Source organism: Malaclemys terrapin, chromosome 10 (assembly GCF_027887155.1).
Source record: "Malaclemys terrapin pileata isolate rMalTer1 chromosome 10, rMalTer1.hap1, whole genome shotgun sequence".
NCBI lineage: Eukaryota > Metazoa > Chordata > Testudines > Emydidae > Malaclemys > Malaclemys terrapin.
The window spans coordinates 73,023,533-73,044,545 of NC_071514.1; the positions used below are offsets into that span (position 1 = coordinate 73,023,533).

At 42.7% G+C, this 21,013-nt stretch overlaps 1 protein-coding gene across 1 annotated transcript; it reads left to right on the forward strand.

Moving 5' to 3' along the window:
- Positions 1-4,175: 4,175 nt before the first annotated feature.
- Positions 4,176-19,272, forward strand: NPTX2 (neuronal pentraxin 2). Its single transcript, XM_054042031.1, has 5 exons — positions 4,176-4,863; positions 7,495-7,711; positions 12,908-13,152; positions 14,893-15,072; positions 17,453-19,272. Exons 1-5 carry the CDS (start codon positions 4,402-4,404, stop codon positions 17,678-17,680), a joined length of 1,332 nt encoding a protein of 443 aa, XP_053898006.1. The 5' UTR covers positions 4,176-4,401; the 3' UTR covers positions 17,681-19,272.
- The last annotated feature ends 1,741 nt before the right edge of the window (positions 19,273-21,013 follow it).

Below are 21,013 nucleotides of genomic sequence, written 5' to 3' on the forward strand. Positions count from 1 at the left end.
AATATTTACCTACAACAGAACCACAGGAGGTTTGCAACGATTAATTATTTGATGTTTGTACATGGCTTTGAAAATGTAAAATGCTTTATCAATAAAAGTGCTAAGTATTGATGTAAATATTTAAAAAAATGGGCACCTAAAGGCAGGCATCTAAATGTACAGTCATCTTCCATTAGGCACCCAAGTTTAAAATTTTTGCCCTATTGGATCATTTTAATATTATTTTAGTGAAAACATTCTTGTATGGCCTTGTCTTCCCTCCCACCTCCAAATTGCTCGCAAGTGTCAATGCTAACATTGTGGTAATGTTACTAAAGTCATAACAGCATTTATGGGTCAAAATCATCTGTGGTATCTCCCCTTAACTCAGAGGGGGTGAGGGCTAGCTGAGTGATTTGAGCATTAGCCTGCTAAATCCAGGGTTGTGAGCTCAATCCTTGAAGGGGCCATTTAGGGATCTGGGGCAAAAATCTGTCTGGGGATTAGCCCTGCTTTGAGCAGGGAGTTGGAGTAGATAAGGTCCCTTCCAGCCCTAATATTCTATGAAATCAGGGATAAATTTAGCTTGGTATAATTCAACATATAAAAGAAACTACCTTAAAGTTCATTTGGAAGGAGCCACAAGACAGCTGAATATCACTGGCCACTCCTACTGGTAGGTGGGTCACACACATGACATCTCTGGAAGATCTTTGGTTTTGTATGGCATTCAGGGAAGGATAAAAAAGGGTCATAGATGATCCTTGGGGCCCCCTTTGGGTGTGAACTGTTCATTCTCCATCACTGTACAACGTTGTTTTCTCTCTTCCGGCTGATGAATTCCAGCAGGGTTCCACAGTCTTGTGAATGTACTGAATGTTATAGTTGTTCTTCATATGATACTTCTTGGGTTTGTAGATGGAAAGGATATTCAGAGAATAAAGCGGATAGCTAGTCCCTGTTCCCAGATGGGAGAATGAGGAATTCTATGGGTATAGAACTTTGCTATCATGCTTCATTTCTATATAAACTGAGAATCTCTGTACCCAGTCCTTCAAGTTCTCACTAGAGAGAACGGTCCATTAAAATCAATGCGACTACTGTTTATGGAGCATTTGCGGGACCATTTCCTATGGTTGAAATTCATGGTCTTCTGCAAATCAGATAAATTCCCTCTTTCTCTTCTTACCACTTCAAATATGAAGCTGTTTCCAATTTCAAGGACAAAATAATGTGAACAGTACGCACCGGTCAAGCTACATAAGCAAACGTAGGAGGATAGATTGTGTATGTTGTGAAAGGACCATAAATGTTAAGATATCTCTGCTACCTAATATGATAAACTTTTTTCCACAGACAATCTCATTTTAAGGCATAAATGGCTAGTCAGTTTTGAACAAATAAAAGGAACACTAATTTAAAGAGCCTATGTTCAAACTGAAAAAATTGCTGCTGGGTGTTGGATCTGTTCCTGCATCTATGAAGTCAATGGGAGTTTTGCCTTTCATGTCAATGGCAGTCAGATTAGGGCCAGGGTAAAAAATACTCTGGTTTGAGATTGCCATTTGAAAATGATAGCAGACTTAAATTTTGGACAACACATTCAGATGAAATGTGGCAATTTTGGTCTTGAATAAATATTCATTAAAGCTACATTTGGAACTTAATAGTCAAATAATCTGAAAACATTTAATACTCCATCTAATTATATTTGAGATATTTCTTTGATTGTCTGAATTTCATTTAACAAGGTTTTTTCTAGAGACTTAATAAAATCAATTATTTTAAGGATATTGTATCCTATTTCTCTTTGCAATTATTTAAATTGCTCAGAAATTATTCAACTTGATCTTGCTAAATCATGAAAGAATTAAACGTGATCTATATCACTTTGATATAGTTATGAAGCACTATCCTTGCACATCACAGAATTAATATAATAAGCAGGATGTCCAATCATGTGCATTCGGTTTTATATCCTCATAATAATTTCATTTAATGTCAATGAAATTCTTTGCTAAAATAAATTTTTGTTTGCTGGCTTTGTCATAGAAACGACAAATCTATTTATACATAGTATTAGCGATAACAATACTAATTGCTTTTGAACAGTATTCCTTAAAAATAAGGGGCAAATAAGTGTGTATCTGGTATAATGCACTGCAATGGTTGTGACTGTTGTGCCTGTGTTGTGGTGCCAACTTAAAGCTCACTGAAATACCAAACATTGCTCTTTCCTATGCCATTGCACTTACAGATGCATGGTACCTCACAAACATCCTTCAGACCTTTAGTATATATTTTTATATTCATGCTTTTAATAATGAATACTCCTTAATAGTTTACATCCTCAAAGTATAATACAGACATTAACCAATTACTCTTTATCTAGTCTGAAGATATGACATTATTGAACTAAAACATTGTTTCTCAACCAGAGGTATGTGTATCCCTGGGGGTATGCAGATGTCTTCCGGGGGTTATATCAACTCATCTATATATTTGCCTAGTTTTACAACAGGCTACATAAAAAGCACTAGTGAAGCCAGTACAAACGAAAATTTCACACAATGACTTGTTTATCCTGCTCTGTATACAATACACTGAAATGTAAGTACAGTACACCTCTACCCCGATATAACGCGACCCGATATAACACGAATTCGGATATAAGGTGGTAAAGCAGCACTCCGGGGGGCGGAGCTGCGTGCTTCGGCGGATCAAAGCAAGTTCAATATAACGTGGTTTCACCTATAACGCGGTAAGATTTTTTGGCTCCCGAGGACAGCATTATATCGAGGTAGAGGTGTATTCATATTCCAATTGATTTATTTTATAATTATATGATAAAAATTAGAAAGTAAGCAATTTTTCAGTAATAGTGTGCTGTGACAATTTTGTATTTTTATGTCTGATTTTGGAAGCAAGTAGTTTTTAAGTGAGGTGAAACTTGGGGGTACACAACACAAATCAGACTCCTGAAAGGGGTACAGTAGTGTGGAAAGATTGAGGGCCACTGCCTTAGAAATCTTAATATTCTGCATGAAATACCTGATCTGAAGCCCACTGAAGTCAGTGGAAAGACTTAGTTTTAATGGACTTTGGATCAGATCCTAAGGCATTGATTCAGGAGAGAATCCCAATTCAGAAGCATGTCCCACTGAAGCCAATGCTTTCCTGAATAGGACTGTCTTAAGTAAGTGCTTAAGTGCTTTTCTGGAGTGGGTCCTAAGGCTTCCACCTTGAAGAAGAGATACTTAAGGAATGCTTCCCCAGGCAGTGGGTGATGGGTATTCCTGAACTGACAATGGGGAGTGGATAGCTGATGCCTACACACACTGAAATGCAAGTAGTTGCATGCTTGAATTCAGTTCTCCCTGAAAATGCACTGTACTGAACAATTCATCAGTCAACACAAAATTGACTGGAGAAAGCGGAAGTCCCTAGTATCACTTCAAAGTTATAGTGTCTTTCTATATGGAATATCTCAACACAGACTTTAGCACTGAACACCTACCCCTCCCGTTGACTTCCTCTGGGGTTATGAGCCTTTTAGCACTTCTGAAAAAACAGATCAAAGGCAGAGCAACCCAAAACCTCAAACTCTGTCCACTTTCGAAAATGGTGGCCTCAGTAATTTACCCTCACTAGCGTAAAGTAGGGAAGTAGCAGGATGCCCATCGTAACAACGGTAAACTGAGGCATGGCGAGACCGTGACTTGGAGACAGGACAAGAACCCAATTGTGGATCCGGTGCTTTCACCACGTGGCTGTCTTTTCCCCGAGCAGGCTATTGCTGTAGCGTCCAGCCTGGATCCAGCTGAGGCTCTACCAGCCCCCACGCCGTCCCGTACTCATCACCGCAACTCGCCCCCGAAGTACCATCAGCGGTGCCGCCTGCGTGTCAGCCTTGCCCGCGGGCTAATGACTCAGGCGGCGGGGCTCTCCCCTGACTTGCCCGGAGCCCGGCTGAACGGGCTCACGCGTCTCCCCGTCCTGACGAGCAGCCAATGGGAAGTCTCCCTGGCCTCCCACACCCCCTCCAGCTCCTCAGTGCGCGGGGGACCGTGTGGCGTCAGCCCGGGCCCCAACCAACCAGCGCCCGCCGCCCCCAGCGCCCGCCGCCCTCTCCCCCACCGCCCTGCCTTTAAGAGCCCGCGAGCCGGAGCCGAGCGCAGCAGCTAGGGCGGCGCAGCTAGTGGAGCGGGCTCTGCACAGAGCTGTCCGGGGCGGCCGCCGCCAATCGTGCGCTCGGAGGAGGCAGCGGGCAGCGCCGGGTCCCCTTGTCCCAGCCGCCCCGGAGAGCTCCGTGCTGGGGCTGAGTTACACCACGTCCCCCAAGTGACGCCCCCATCCCCTTTCCCGCAGCTTTAAGGGCTCGTTCCCCGTTGCCCTCGGGGGCTCTGTGCCCCGTGAGCCGGCATGCTGGCTCTCCTGGCTGGGCTGCTGTTCTCCCTCGCCTCCGGGGCCAGCTGGCGGGGAGTGAGGGGCCAGGAGAGCCCCCCGGGGAGCCGCTTCGTGTGCACCTCCCTGCCGCTGGACGCTGCCCCCTCGGGCTGCCCGCTGCCCCCGGTCCCCATGCAGGGGGGCGCCCTCCCTTCCGAGGAGGAGCTGAAAGCCACCGTGCTGCAGCTGCGGGAGACCATCCTGCAGCAGAAAGAGACCATCGGCAACCAGCGGGAGACCATCCGGGAACTGACCGGCAAGCTGAGCCGCTGCGAGAGCTCCCCCGGCCCCGACGGCAAGCCTGGGACTGGAGGGTGGAGGAAAGAGTTGCCCAAAGGCAAAGACACCATGGGGGACCTGCCCCGGGATCCCACCCAGGTCATCGACCAGCTGAGCCGGACCATGCAGACGCTGAAGGACCGGCTGGAGAACCTGGAGGTAGGAGATGCTCAGGGACAGGCTGGATGGGGAGCTGTCCTTGGTGCTGCAGACAGGGCGGCTGCTGCTGTGTATGTCTGTCTGTAGAGCACTTTTAATCCGAGATGCCATGTCCACGGCAGCGCCAGGCTGTAATGAATAGCCCTGGGGGGACTGATGTCACCCACTGAAAATACACGGGTCTCTTTCAGGAGGGCAATTAACGAAGTTGCTCCCAGTCACAGACTGAAAGGAACAGGCATCGCTTGCCAGCAGCTACAGATGGTTCATCCAGCAGCGGGGCCCCGCCAAGAGCCTTTATTTTGTCAGCTTCTGGGTCAATCAGTGCTATAGTCTCCGACCCCTCTTCTCTAAGGATATGCCCTAGTGTAGTGAGAGCGAGGGCCCACGTTTCCTTTGAGGCATAGGAGGGGAGGTTTGAGAAGAGAACTGGATGTAGGTACTGTACTTTCTGAATAAATGGGTGCTTTAGACAGGCAATCTGCAGTGCACACCCTTGTGCTGGGTGCATGTTAAGTTGTTAATGAATTCCTTTATATGTATGTTTAAAGGGGGAAAAAAACAAGTGACCCAGCAGGAGAGGCTACAGAGAATTGATTTGTTTGTTGTTTTGGTTAATGGATAATAGAGTATCCTTCTTAATATGTCCCTGCCCTTAAAATGAATGGGAAGAGATTTGTGGATTTTATTTTCCTGCTGTTATGGGCTTAGTATCTGTTTTTAATATTTCTAAATCTCTGCTAGGGCTGAGAATCTGCCTGTGCAGGGCTTGGAATGTGATGCTGACATGTCCGGCCAAAGCGGCCATACGACCTTGACATAGGGTGCTGAACAAAACAGCAAGGGCCTGGAGAAAGTTGTGAAGTGCGGGTCATAAAGACAACACGATGCTTTAGTGAGAGCTGGTCTAGAGTGAAAGCGAGTCATTCAAAGAACTGTACAAATACAAAGCCTGACCCAAAGCCCACTGAAATCACTGTAAAGGCTCTCATTGACTTCAGTAAGCTTTGGATTAGGCTCAGTTAGACAGCACTTGTGACAATGTTTGCTTGGATGGAAACTTTTTTTCCAAGCAGTGTTGCTGGTTTTCTCCCCCCGCCCCTCCCCCCCCGACCATGGCAGAACTCTAGGTATTTTCTCCCCGACCCCATTCTGATGTATGTGATTCCCAAGAGGATTTAAAATGTTTTATTAAAAGTTCATGTCTAGTCAATTGTTACTAGCTATTCTTTAACCAGAATGGCTGTTGAATCAGTTTTAATAATAGATCAGTAGTAGAGGTTTTAAACATTTTTCAAGGCACTTTCTCATAGATTAGTGTTTGGGCCTCGCCTGCTGCTGGAGATGAGGGTCTTCTGGAGTCACACTGTCTAACATGTATGGGACTGTCCCAGAATATGATCCATTTGGCTAGAAGTAGGCAGGAGGATTGATACGGTAATGGATACCTCCTTAAAAATTAGATCCCAAAACACAGTTCTGGGAAGTAACCCACCATCTTGGAAACTCTCCAATTCACGGAAAGCTTGGCTCTCTAGAGCAGTGCTTGTAGCCAAACTACTTGTATTGCTTGGAGGACGAGCAAATTGCTTCCAGTGATAGAAGCTTGGCACAGTGACTCGGCTGTCCTGGCAGCTAGAGAGCAGGTAATCTTTCAGAAAAGATGGACCTCAGGTAAATTTGAAAAGATTTGGTCTGACATTTTAGAAATCTTTGTTTCCTAGCAGATGGAAACTGAGATCATTCTTCTCTCCTCTGCCCTATTCCTTTCTTTCTTTACCCTCCTTTCCATTTCTTTGCTTTTGTTCTCTTTTGTTCTCCTGTTCTCTTTGGAAGAGATCATTCAATACAAAATACATAAAATTTTAAAAAGGGCTGCTTCTCAAGGACAACTTTGAAAGCTTTTCCTGTTCAGTGTAACATTAAGTCTCTTATTATGCTGCTATTTATTGAAGAACCTCCTGATAGCATTATAATTTTGGTGGGGGAAAAGGAAAGCTTTGGCAATAAAATGCCCATAGAAGATAAAACTTGGTTTTTAGCTGTAATTTAAGTAAATCAGTGTCATTTGGGATAAAGGCTATCCCACTTTGACAACTTAAACAAATAATTTTCATAATGGGTCACTTTCGGAGTTGATTTGATGAAATATCTGAACTCTTGTTGTTTAATAAATCATTCACTATTTACCAAATTAAAATACCCAAAATGTCTATTTTGATTTTTTTTTAAAGTAATCAAAACATTTTCTTGGTTTAATTAACTCTGGTTTAGTGTCTGGTAATGTCATTTTTAATTAGTTGAATTGACTTTTTTTTAAATGTGCAACATGTAGCTATTTGAAATACATCAAACTTGGCTTCTGGGATTTATTTTATTGAACTTTCAGTGATAGGAAACAAGGGAAGCATTAAACAAATACGTTGGTATTAAAGAAATGAGTCTGTTTCTTTTGTTAGCCTGATGAAAGGTTTGAACATGTCGTTACTTTTTAGCATTTCTATTATACGTTCAGGAAAGCTTAGTGCTCTGGGTTTGAAAACTGCTTTCTTCCTTGGTCATGAGCAGACCCACACTTCACAATTTTTGCTTTTTCAGATATGGCATAAAATCTTTTCTTTTTCCTTGAAGCACCAACTTCGAGCCAATGTGTCCTATGCAGCCCTGCCTAATGAGCTTCGAGAGATGCTTCAAAGGAGGCTTGGAGATCTAGAGCGCCAGCTTTTAAGCAAAGTGGCTGAACTTGAGGATGAGAAATCCCTGCTTCATAATGAAACTTCAGCCCATCGGCAAAAGACAGAAACAGCCCTGAGTGCATTGCTAGAAAGAGTTTCTGAATTAGAAAAAGGTAATTTAGAAACAGAATTTAAAGCCTTCCCTGCATGTTGCTGTTTAGTTTTCCTCCTCTTCTGCTGCAGTACTAGAATTGTACCTCTTAAGAGACAGAGCATGGTCTTGTGCTGAGGGACTGGACTATGTATTTGGAGATCTGGGTTCAATTCCTGCCTCTGTCACATACTTATTGGACAAGTGACTTTGTCCATACAGTTTCTCCTCTCTAAACTGGAAAAAATAATACTAGGGGTTTTCCTTTAAAGTTTGTTGGATGCTAAGATATCTCTAGATATGGAGGCCATGTAAATGGAGAAGGGTGTGTGTGTGTGTGTGGGGGGAGGCAATTCTCCTCAAAAGTGCTCTTGACACTTTGTTAGCTCACATGACTTTCAGTGCAGATAAAATTAGCGAACACAAGTTGCCTATTGGCATAGGCTGGTGCAGCTAACTTTACCCTCTAGATCTGCAGCCACTAATTATGCCACTAGACCCTTTCCACTTTTTTTTGTTGAATACACCATTGAGACAAAACCTTTGGTTTTCCTTAGTGGTGAATATTGCCTCTGAGATTCAGCAGACCTTGAAGCATGTGTCCTATCCCAAATGTGCAACCTTCAGGTTTTACAGTGGATTACATGTGCCACTGGGAGAAACTCTTAATCCTAATCATTTAATCAGATATTTAGATTAATTATTACTGAGGAACTGCATGTGTGAGTAGAGTCCATTTATTTAACTTACAAATGCATGTGTCAATGAATTACAAAATGAAACCCTCTGCAAGGACAATATACCTACAGAGAGAAAAGCATAGCATTAGATTCTCCTTAAATTTTTATAAAAACAGCAGGTTTGGACAATGACTTGCTTGGCTGAATGGGCAGTCCACTTAAAAACAAATTGTAGTGGGTATACTTTCAAAAACGTGCAAACATACACATCTCGTGAATTTTAAACTACAGACTAATGGATCCACTTGTTTAGTGATGGGCATGTTCTTTTCATTTAAAAAATGTGCAAAAAGAGATGTCTGGTCACTTAACATTTTCCCAATATCAAAGCTAAAGTCTTAGCTGCAGTGAAAATGTCTGAGATGCAATAAACTTGGAGCAATGAACCCTTCCAAATTAACAAGTTTCTCTAGAACCTTTTTGATGAAGACTATGCCTATAAAAGTGCCTTGAATTGCAAACTCACTGACACTTGTAATATTGGGCCAGAAATAGTGTGTCCCTGTAGGACACAGGTCTTCAGAGAGAGCAGTAAAAGAGTCCAATATCCAGTGCTTATAACTCTTTGGGGGACTAAAAACAGCTGAGAGGACTTCTTAAAAAAGCTGATCTCCAAAGATTTCTAAGGAGTTGAAGTGTTTGGGGCCAGGAATTGGGAGATGTGGGTTCTTATCCTGGCATTGTTGCTTTTCTCTGCAATTTTGAGGCAACTCACTTAGCTTTTCCTGTGCCTTACTTTTCTCCTTCTGTAAAGTGCAGGATAATACTTGCTATGTTTAATTCTTGAGACTGAGAAATTCAGTCCATTAATGTTTGAAGCCCTTTGGGATGCTGTAATGAAAGGAGCAGTACAAGTGCCAAGTATTAATTTTATTTCAAATGCTGATCCGTTTGTAATCTGCAATAGACTGTCAGCCATCCACAGTGCCATAGGCTCTCACTGGACCTTACATTTGTCCTGGCAAAAGACAATCTTTTTGTAAAGGGTAGTAGTAGACTATTGAAGAGTTCTGACTGGCTCTTGATTTTGATATGGAGGAGTTAGAGATGACTATGGTCTCCAAGGACTTGTCTACCTGATGAGGTAATGAGCACTATGGGGGTGTGATTTCTAAAGCACACTAATCTGTGGCTCATTAATTGGTCCGTATAGACCCTGCTGGTGCACACCAAAGGCTTCTGAGGGCATTTTAACCTAGTGCTATGTTAGACTGCAAGCCACTGTCTCTTACTATGTGTATGTAACCTAGCACCTACTGTTACAGCTCCAAATGTCTGTTTCTTTGTTAGTTATTATAGTCAGGGCTGGCAGCACCACCTATATAAAAGGCTGCCTGACACTCCCCAGGATAAGACCCTGTTTAGTTGCTTTTGGCTTTGCCAAACAACTGTTTGGGGTTTGGAACTTTCCAGGTCAGCCTGAATGGCTTTGGCTGAAGTTCTCCCCCCCCCAAAAAAAAAAAAAAAATTCAAGAATTTCAAAGATCAAGGGTAGGGGAAAATGCACTGATTTGTCCATGTTGAATTCTAGCTCTAGTTCCCCGTGCTTTGGCGAAAGGGCTTGAAATTTGTCAGGGGCATGGCCTTTGTGTCAAGGATGTGCCTTTTAATATCCCCCTGAAAATCTGGCCAAGTTATACATCTTGGAAAAATCAGTTTGCACAAGTTTAATGGAGAATTCTTTGATTTGTAGCAGTTACTTTTTTTTTTTTTTTTTTTTTTTTTTTTTTTGAAGATACCATCCTCACTGAGCATGCTTGAGCCTTGGAGCACCTACTGACCAGGCTGTGCATGCACAATCCTCTGAGACAAACTGAGCATGCTCCCTCCAGCCCATAGCAACAGGGGTGAAGCTGGACTTTCCCTGTAATCATTGCTCCAAGCTGCTCTGGGCGTGACTGGGGCCAGGCACTGAAACCGAGAGCAGGGAGCCTATCTCTCCTGTGCTCTTGGTGACCTTCCCACCTTTGCCTGGCTGCTAACAAGGGGAAGGTGGAGGAGGAAGCCACGTGATCTGCATGCAGAGGGGACAAAACCCAGACTAGGGGAAGGGAAAGGAGTTGATTAGGGCAAGGAGTCTGAGACTCCCTCTGGAAGGAGGGGAAAGAAACTAGGACTGGTTGGATAAGGAGAGTGGGACTGGAAGGGAGTGAGAAATGGGGTGGAGTGGGAGAACCAGAACCGGGGGTTGGGGGAACACAGACTGAGTCTGGCTGGACAAGGAGACTGGGACTGAGAACCAGTGTGTCAGGGAATTGGAAGGAACAAGGGAAGAGGGGAGGGGAAACAGATCTGAGAGTGTGTGTGTGTGTGTGCTGGCCAAGAGATTGGGGTAAGAAGCTGTGGAGGATTATGAATAGGGGAAGACTGAGATTGGATAAGGAACCTGGAGAGGGAGACTCGGCCTGGGAGACAGTGGAGGAGAGATCAAAAGAGGAGTTGGGAGGGGGGAACTAGGCTGGGCAAGGAGACTAGCACTACGTGTGGGGAGGGGAAGAGATTGGGAGTGTTTGTGTGTGTGTGTGACTGAGACCTAAGACTGGCTGGACAAGGAGATTAGGGCTGAGATGAGAATCTTGAGTAATGGAGACTGGGAATGGTAGGCAAGGAGAATGAGCTACAGGTGGGGAAGAGTAGGACAGGGGAGGGGATCAAGCTTCTGGGGGAAAGGCACAGAAGAATCTGGGCCCACTAGAGAACCCCCCACCCCTCCAGAGCCTGTAATGGAACCTTACATCCTGAGTCTCGCCATTCCTCTGCTGGCAGCAAATATCTGAAGTGCACCAGCAAAGTGTCTCAACCCTCTCCAGTGCTGGTCCACATAGTGGATGGTTCCTACTATTGCTATCAGTTACTTTGTTAGCACAAGTGGCAGAGGTCTGTGGTGGATCTAAAAGTTCCCTGTCATTATGATGCCAAGTAGTAGCATTTCTGAGTTTTTTCCAGTTTGCTTTTTTTAAAAAAAAACCCTAGGAAATTACAAAAACCCATGTTAAAAGTCAAGCACACAAGTGAGGAAATACCAGAATTAAGATTGCACAGGCAACCCTAATTTGGCCCCCTTGTGCATAATGTGCTAGGATACAGTCTTTAATTACATGCTCACATATTATTGTTTCCACATGATCCTTGCCTTGTTCAGTGCACAGACTAGACCTTCTCTGGGGATGAATCAGGGTTGTGTAGTGAAGGAGGCTGTTGCAGAAATTGGAAGGTGTGAGTAAATGAGGCAGAATAAAATAGGAAGAATAAAAGTCTCATGGATAAGGCAATTGTATATTGCCCTGGAGAACTGGATTTGATCCCTGCTTCCTACATATGTGATGCTGAGCAAGTCAAACCAAGCTTTTCACAGGGAGTCATGAATTGTTTTCCTCATTTTTCTGGGTGCCCAACTGGACCCTGAGGTCTAATTAGCAGAATTGCACTCACGGCTGTAATTGAAGGCAATGGGAGCTGGGCTCTTAAAGTGCTATATAATGCAAGTATTAGAGCTCATCAAAAACCTTTTTATACAAGTTTCCACTGGACAATGCCATTTAGTCAAAATCAAAATGTATTGTAGTAATATATTGATTTTGATGAAACTTTCAACAGGAAAGTTGAAATAATTTAATGTCAATTTGTTTTGTTCTATTACATTAATATATCTACATTATGTTGTATAATATATAAATATATTAAAATTAATATAATAAAAGATGAAATAAACCAACATTTATCAAAGAAGTGTCTTGATGGTGCCAAATTTTGTGAATTTTCATTCTGCAGTAAGCTTCAAACTTTTCATTCCAGTTCAGAATTAATCTTTAAAAAATTCTTCCCACAGAATGGAACTAGTAGGCCTGATTGGAAACTATGTACTCTGAGATATCTGGATCTAAGTAGTTCAAATTGGTCTCCCAGACCTAGTGAATACTTTCCCCTTAATCTCTCCGCTTTTGGTCCTCATCTCTAAAATGGAGATAATGATACCACCTCATCTTGCAGTGGGTTTGTAAAGATAGATTAATGTTTGTGAAGCACTCAGATACTATAGTGATGAGTGCCATAGAAAAGGCCATGGGCGGGGGGTGGGAGAGGGAAATAAATTAGTTTTTAGAGCTGCCTTTTAATAACAGGGAGTAAATAAGGCCTAGGCCACACATTGGACAAAAAGGAGAATTCAAAATATTGAATAGCTGCTTATTGAACACTGTCCGTTCTGTGCACTGAATGAGGCAGGAATCCTATGGAAAACTAGTATGCAGTCATATAATTAAAGACTGTATTATAACACAGACACACAAGTGGGGCAGATTGTGCAACCTTAATGTAGGTCTGTGGAACCTTAATGTACTTTGAACATAATTTGTGTGTAATTCCTTAAATCAGTCAAAGGTAGAAAATAACATGTCTTAACTATGAGTTCAGCTTTAGCTAAGAAGAGACTGTCAGCTTAAACACATGTAAAGCTTTTTCTCTTTCTGTAACCATAGGAAGCAGTGCATTTAAATCACCGGATGAATTCAAGGTCAGTCTCCCTCTTCGCACAAATTATTTATATGGGAAGATCAAGAAGACTCTGCCAGAGTTGTATGCCTTCACTGTGTGCTTGTGGCTGAAGTCGAGTGCTTCTCCTGGAATTGGAACACCATTCTCCTATGCTGTCCCTGGGCAGGCTAACGAAATTGTTCTGATAGAGTGGGGCAATAATCCAATCGAATTGCTAATTAATGACAAGGTGAGAACTAACTACTTTTCTTTCTAGAATATACAGCTCAGGTAAAAGGATGTTTTAAGGCCTGATCCTGCACTATAAAAATCTCCGGTAACTTTTCCATTGACTTCAATGGCAGCAAGATAAGGGCACTAATGTTTAAAATAAAAAATGCACATACTTTTTATTGAATGGCTTTGAATAAAATTAGGTGATGCTTTTGTTCATGAGAATAGGTAATGTGGTATAGCTGGATATGCTTCACCTATGCTTGTACGTTACAATTACAAACTTTTAGATATCCTGGGTCTGAGTCTCCTCTCATTCACACCAGTTTAAATCAGGAGTAACCTCTTTGAAGTTAAACCAGTTTAGAGCCTGTATAAAAGATCATAGTCAAACCAATGATGTTCTTTTAAAATTAATAGGAATTCAATATATCAGAATGAACCTGACGTATGCCTTAGTCTTTGCTCTCAGGTTAATTTTATGCCAAGACATTATTATTAATATTCTAATTACTAGGTCTTCAATTTATGTCAAACTCTTCCAACTGTTACCTTTGTCTACAAGAAGTTTAATTATCAGGGACCTCTTCTACGAAGTGTCAAATACACACTAACGGTGCTCAGCACACTGCTGAATCAGGCCTGAGAAGAAAAATACTAAAACCCAACTTTTCAAAATTGTTTAAGTACCCTGAACATGTCCCCACCACCCCCAGTTTGGGCTAGATGTCAAAAGAAATTGATTTAGAACTTGTACACCTCAAATTAAGCCATTATACTACTTACCTGAGCAAAAACTAGATTGTTGAACAGTGGCTGAAGTGAAGTTTATCAAAACTTGGCGTCCGACACTGTTCTTTGTGTGGGGTTTTTAAAGTCTGACACCTAATCCCTGGGAGTGTAGGGATAGGGTTGCTAAGATACCTACAGTACAACTCAGATGGTTCATGGTCATGCAGTGGGTTAAGAAATGCTTATTTAAATTTTGGCTTGTGTATGTGGGGCAGGGGGGAAGGGAGGTTAGAGCTTGCTTATCTCTAATAGTAAAATGTTCTCCCCATTTGTAGTCTTGTTAGCCTACACTGTTAACTGCTTGTGTAAGGCTAAAAATATTCTTCTGCCCTAAGGGTTGATCCAAAGTCACTGAAGCCAGTGAGTCTTTCTATTGACTTCAGTGTTGGATTATGCTGATAAAGGGGCCTAATCCTGTGCCCTTTGAAGCCCATAGTAAAGTTCCCATAGACAGCTGGAGTAAGAGGGGCTCAAGATTTTTCTCAGCAAATAGAGTGCAGCAGTATTTTCTACAAATGCCACAGGCAAGCCCCAGGATTGAAGACAGACAATCCTAGCATGAAAACTGAATGGAAGGTTAGGACTAAGCATTAAGGGATTTAAACAACAAAGAAATGCTATGGACTAACGTGCAGCATCAGCAGGAATGGTGGTAACCTAAGCTCTCGTACCTGTGGTATTTAGCCATAGCTGGAGCAGAAAACATGTCCTTCTTGCTGAATTTCCAGTGCATGGAATGTACCTCCACCCCTCCTTTTATTGAGAGGATTGTCTTTTTAGCCATTTGCAGCATAGCTGCAAATGTAAAATTACTTGTGTTAAATTTTCAATGGGAATGTTTGTCCTGTATCATAGTCTATGAAGACCCTGGAATAGTAATGAAGCCTTGGTCTTTGAATAATGGCCATGGGCTGGCACTGCCAGACTCAGATCTCCGGCATTCATTATTGTTCTCTACATGTAGGTTGCCCAGCTTCCTCTGTTTATTAGTGATGGAAAGTGGCATCATATCTGCGTCACGTGGACAACTCGAGATGGAATGTGGGAGGCTTTTCAGGATGGAGAGAAACTTGGCACTGGGGAAAACTTAGCCCCTTGGCACCCAATTAAACCTGGAGGGGTCCTGATTTTGGGTCAGGAGCAGGTGAGTTGAAGAGAAATTTTTCTAGTAAAAACAACCAAATTGCTCACCCTTCTCTAAGAGCAGAAATTAAAGAAAAACCTACCGTTCACAAATAAAGTGAATTTGGAATTTGCTATTGTGCAGTTATAAAATACCATTCCCCTTTCTCCATGTGTAGCATCTGAGATGCGTGGTTAAGCAACAGATGTTTGAAATCAGTACCTATTACCATGCTGTATTTCTCTTCATTAATATATAATGAAATATTTCCTATTGCAAGTCTTAACTTAATGCTAAAATATGAAGCATTGGCTCTGTTACTTTTGCCAGTGATCTGACTAATGCCCTGAATATGAATCCTTTAAAACTGATTGCTGGTAGCTATATGGATGCTAGATGCTCTATGGAAATAGGCTGATTTGGACCAGTTATGATGCATCTGAACATAGTGATGGGCAACTGCCTGCAATGGTAGTTACTGTGCCTCCAATCTTAGGGCCAGGCACAATTTGGCCCTCTTTAGGGGGAGAGTGCAGGGAGCCCCTTCCTTCTCTTTCCACCCCCTTCTTCATAGCTAGAATATTGGCACTGTTCCTCTATGAATGCATAGAGGAATCCAACTATTATGGCAGCTGAGCACTAAGCCCCAACGGGGCATAATGGAGAGGCTTGTGGCTATGTCCAGGGTCCCTTCCTGCCCCACCCCAGAGGCAAACCCACTGGAGGCTGAAGCAGATGCTATGCCTTTGTAAAGAGGCAGAATAGGCCACTTTTCTCTAATACTTACAGCTCTCCAATCATGCTTTGTTGACCAGTTACATAAGTCATCCAATCACTAGCTATCCCCGGGATCTCAAACTCAAATCATCACGAGGGCAACATGAGGGCTAGTACATTGGCCCGAGAGCCACATCATTGACACCTTTTCATATAAAGGTACAAAAGCCTCCCTCCCCCCACACTACACCCCTTCCATGAGGCCCCACCCCTGCCCTGCCTCTTCCAACCCCTTCCCCAAATCCCCGCCTCCTCCCCTGAGCGTGCGGCTCCCCGCTTCTCCCCCTCCCTCCTGGAAAGCGCTAAGCGCTGCCAAACAACTGTTTGGCGGTGGGAAGCGCCTGGAGGTAGGCAGAGGAGCGGAGACACGGCATGCTGGGGGGAGGGAAGGCAACAGGTGAGGGGAGCTTGGCAGCCACAGGAAATAACTCCGCAGGCCACATGTTTGAGACCCCTGAGCTATACAGTGACTTATATAACTAGCCAACATACTGAAAATTGTGATACACCTCTACCCCGATATAACGCTGTCCTCGGGAGCCAAAAAATCTTACCGCGTTATAGGTGAAACCGCGTTCTATTGAACTTGCTTTGATCCGCCAGAGTGTGCAGCCCCCCCCCCACTGCTTTACCGCATTATATCTGAATTTGTGTTCTATCGGGTCGCGTTATATCAGGGTAGAGGTGTATTTGAATATTGGCAATGGCTTTTACTAACTTTTTTGTAAAACAGAAGGTATCTTGCTATGAAATTTGCAAATATTACCTAAGGAATAAATTGACAGATTTTTGTGATCTGCTTATGAATTGAAAGGCAAGTGAGATTCAATGACCTTATTGGCTGTAACCGAATTGCTCCTTGACCATGTCAGGTTCGCTGCATAGTAGAGGCTCAAGTTCAGCATTAAAGCACTAGCAGAGCCCTTCTGTGAAGCTTTCCTTCTGCCTAATCATACTAGTACAGATTGGAGCCAAATATATCGTCTTGCTGTATAATCATGCTAACTCAGTATAGCTCTTTGCCTCTTGCTAGTGGCTGGACCACTTAAGGAGTGAGACTGCTATTACCGCCACCATGATGGTGTTAGTCTTTTAACACCGGCAATAGACGCTACGTGGTTTGTGTTTGAAACCCAGAGGTCCTGGTTCAATCCCTGCAGATAACTGGTCCAGGGGCATGTTATATTTACTACTATAATTGCCTAAGAACTCAAAGCACCCTTTACACATGCACAGTTATCGCTGAAGTGAACAAAATCTAATCTGGGCAAGGATTGCCCAATCAGTCCCCAAATCAGCTCTCTTTTAAGGCCAGCATGTGCATGCCTTGCTCCAACAAGTGAGCATGAGTAGCTCCTCTGATTTACAAAGTGGCCCTTTTGCTATAGGAAATGGCATCCACACTCTGTGATACAGCACACCAGTTCTTTGAGACATGAACTTCTAAATGTTTGAAAGAGCAATATTTTGTGAAAAATAAAACAAAGCCCCCTTCAAAATCTTGGTGACTAGCATTTTGCATTTGCATTTCACCTATTGTGGGTAGTGTGGGTGGATTTTTTAATTTTAAAAAAGCACATGGAAAAACCTATTCAATTAATTTTTTGTTTTAATATGCATAAAGGACACAGTTGGAGGAAGATTTGATGCAACTCAAGCCTTTGTTGGGGAGATGAGCCAGTTCAATATATGGGACAGGGTCTTAAAAGCAGAAGATATCATGAATATTGCTAACTGCTCTACGAACATGCCTGGAAACATCATACCCTGGGTTGATAACAATGTTGATGTATTTGGAGGTGCAACTAAATGGCCCGTGGAGACATGTGAAGAGCGTTTGCTAGATTTATAGCTACACTCATTTTTTTTCTATTTAAGTGCCCCATTTTATTAGGACAATTTCTTGTAAGGTCTATCACACTTATTTCCCCATCAAATGAATTCGGAAAATCCTGAGTAAACTGCTTGGGTACAAATAAAGCTGGTAGTTCTGGGCGTGACTCCTGAAGATGAAAGAGGCGCCTGTTGGCTCAAATAGCAATTGTCATCGTAAGGCGGATCCAAAGATACCTAGTGAGTTTAATGGACTTTGGATCTGGTTCTTGCTTGGTACACTAATTCTTCGGCAAATGTTCCCTATCTCGAGTGGCAGAATTGCTCCTCTCTGATAACATGTGATGCAAACAAAGCACAAAGCTTTTTAAGAGGCAAAACATACACCTTGGTATTGAATTCCCCCCCACACACACCTGTATTCAACACATTTCTTTTACAACTTTTTTAAAGAAATGAGGTAATCCTTATACTACCTTTACCACATCTTAACGCAACACACCTGAGACCTGCAGATAGTAGCAGAGGCGCCACTACCCGCATTACAGAAGGTAACTGCTTTACAATTTAGACAAGTTAGAATTCTTGTCTTGTGGTCTGTCATGATCTAGACACTCAGCTTCCTTCCCCAGACCTGAAGAAGAGCTCTGCATAACTCACAGGTTTGTACCTTCTACCAACAGAAGTTGGTCCAATAAAAGATGATCCCCCCCCCCCATCTTGTTGCCTCTTTTAGGTCATGAGAGAGATTAAAATATGATGCAAATGCTATTCTACTCCAAATTCAGAGACAGGGCTAGATACTCAGCTGACTTACATCAGCTTGGCTCCATTGATTTCATGGAGCCACATCAATTGATACCAGCTGAGGTTCTGGCCCCCAGTCTGTGTGTGTTCCCTCTGCTTCTCCCCACTCCCATGGGTAAGGTGATGGTTGAACAACTGTACTCATATTCCATGTAGGTCAATGAGTGTGCTGCATTTTTCTCTCTGAATTCTATCACTCTAGTCTGTTTTTTCTTTTCTAGATACATATAAAATGTTTCTAAGTGAATTACAGTTTTGTTTTGCTCTGAAAGGCCTTTTTTATAAGCAAGTGCCAAAGTTCAGTTTCCATTTGCTGAGAATCACTATATATATATTTTTCCAACAAGTCTCTATTGCAGACACTTCCTGTGTTATGATGGTCCTATGTGGTATGACTAATGTGCTGGCTTTCAATTCTTGTTAATTGTCATGACTTCTGTAAGCATTGAGCTGACTTTATAAAGTATATTTTATTATGCTTTTTATTCTTTCTCAATACTCTGGAGACAGAGTTGTATTTTCTTGGTATTGGTGACTCTTTGGTTTGTGGCTTGCAGATAGCATATGTACTGTACCGGAAAAAGAGAGGTAATACTCTTATTGATTTAAAGAAAAGTGATTTTTAAAAGAGGAAATTTATAAAGTTAAATATCATACTTTATTTTTCATGTTTTGAATTGTAAGAATCTCTATAGTGACAGTTCCATTTGTTGGATAAAGTTACATGATCCTACTAATATGTAGTTTGTTCTTAAAAAGGAAAAATTATTATAATTTTTAATTAAAAAATGCACTGTAAAATCAGTTTTCTTTATTTCCTTTATATTCTTGCAAAGTACCATCTGACACTTCACAGTGCTATGATTTTATTCATATTTTTTAGACATATAAACTGTGCCTCTAAAAAAAGTTGGTCTTCTCAAATTATATTTCTATTTATATACTTCCTTTATTCCAGAATGACATACAAACTACAGCCCCCATCCTGCACTGACTGAAGTGTGTACTTACACTACACACCCAGGTGGCTCCAGTCACTAAGTAATGGCATGTAAAGTCTCTTGTAAAAAGGCATTTTCTTTCACCACTGTGGCAGGCGGAGCCAGACCTAAGTATCAGTGCTGGCATTCGCTTTCTCCTACCTTCTCCATGTTCCCATCCATGGCTGGGAGGTCTTGTCTAGGCTGGGGGAGGGAGGAGTGTCATTTCTTCCCTCCCTCCCCTGCACTTACGAGGGCATAAATTATCATGTAAATTGCATTATATTGAGCACTAGTCCCAACCCTTCTGTGGTTATACCAGCCCATACTGCAGCAAAAGTTCAGAGGGGAAAGCAATGGACGTACCGGAGGGCAGGTAGGCCAAGATCCAGCAGAAATGATTCTCTCCCTGGAGAGGAACAATGAGAGCTAGGGGAGCACATGGCCATAGATACTCTCAGGGTAAAGGTAGTAGGTGGCAAACGAGGAGTGAAGAGTGTGCTGCACAGTATGCTGAGGACAATGGGCTAATCCGCTTACTCCTAGGCAAAGCGTCAGATCTTTTATGTCCAGTCAGGCCTCTCACTTTTAAAGTCTCATCAGAAGGACCCCCACAGAGTGAACTAATCAGGAGCATATTTTACCTACCTCAGAAGGAAGGGCTCAGCATGTTATCCTGTAGCACCCAGGACTGTACAGTCTTCAATATAAGCCTTAAAACAACAGGTGCCCTGCCTGATATTTCAATCCCCTCTGTCTCCATGTAGATTCTAAAGAATCCAAGTATATAACATATGCAGCAAATTTTGAAATCTATAGCTAGCAGTTACATGGATCAGAACTGAGTGAAATGATTTGGTGCCCATGCACAAATTGTTCATCAAATTGTTAGACATAAACTGCAATGAAGACCACAGGGTCTGGCAGCAAGAGATTAAGGCCCCAGTCCTGGGCCCTGTGTAGGATACTTGCATTGGGCTGGCAGCACAAAGTAGATTTAAAGCTGGAGGATCCAGACATTGGCACACTCCTCTATACAGGAGAAGCCTCAGCTGGTGTAGAGCTGCTGTTGCAGCTCTGACACACCCTGAGCAGGATTCTGGCTGAGGTATCTCTACATCCCAATTTCTCTCAGCTGCCAGAACAGCATTAGGAGTCTGGGAGTTGCCTGGTGTAAGTTAGAGCAACCCTGAACAAAACAGGATTGCCTGACTCTGGAGTGTGGTCAAGATTTAAAAAATTCCCACTGCGGTTATCAAACAAAAGATAGCAGGACATTGAGTGGAGGGGCTCACATTCTTCCTTCATCTTATTGGGATGATAAACAACTGGATCCATCACTCGGGCTATCTGTCTCTATCCCTCTCTTTCTCCTTCCTTTCCTAATCAAACTGGTAGTTACCTCAGGTCTACTCGACTCTGAGACCCAGCCTCTCTCCAAGAAGAGGCTTTCGGGAGTGATGGGTGGAACTCTGATTCAGATACTCCCCCCATATAACTGGGCCTCTGCCCTAAAGAGCAGGGCTAACAATTCACATCTAGAGCCTTTGAATCCTTTCTGTATC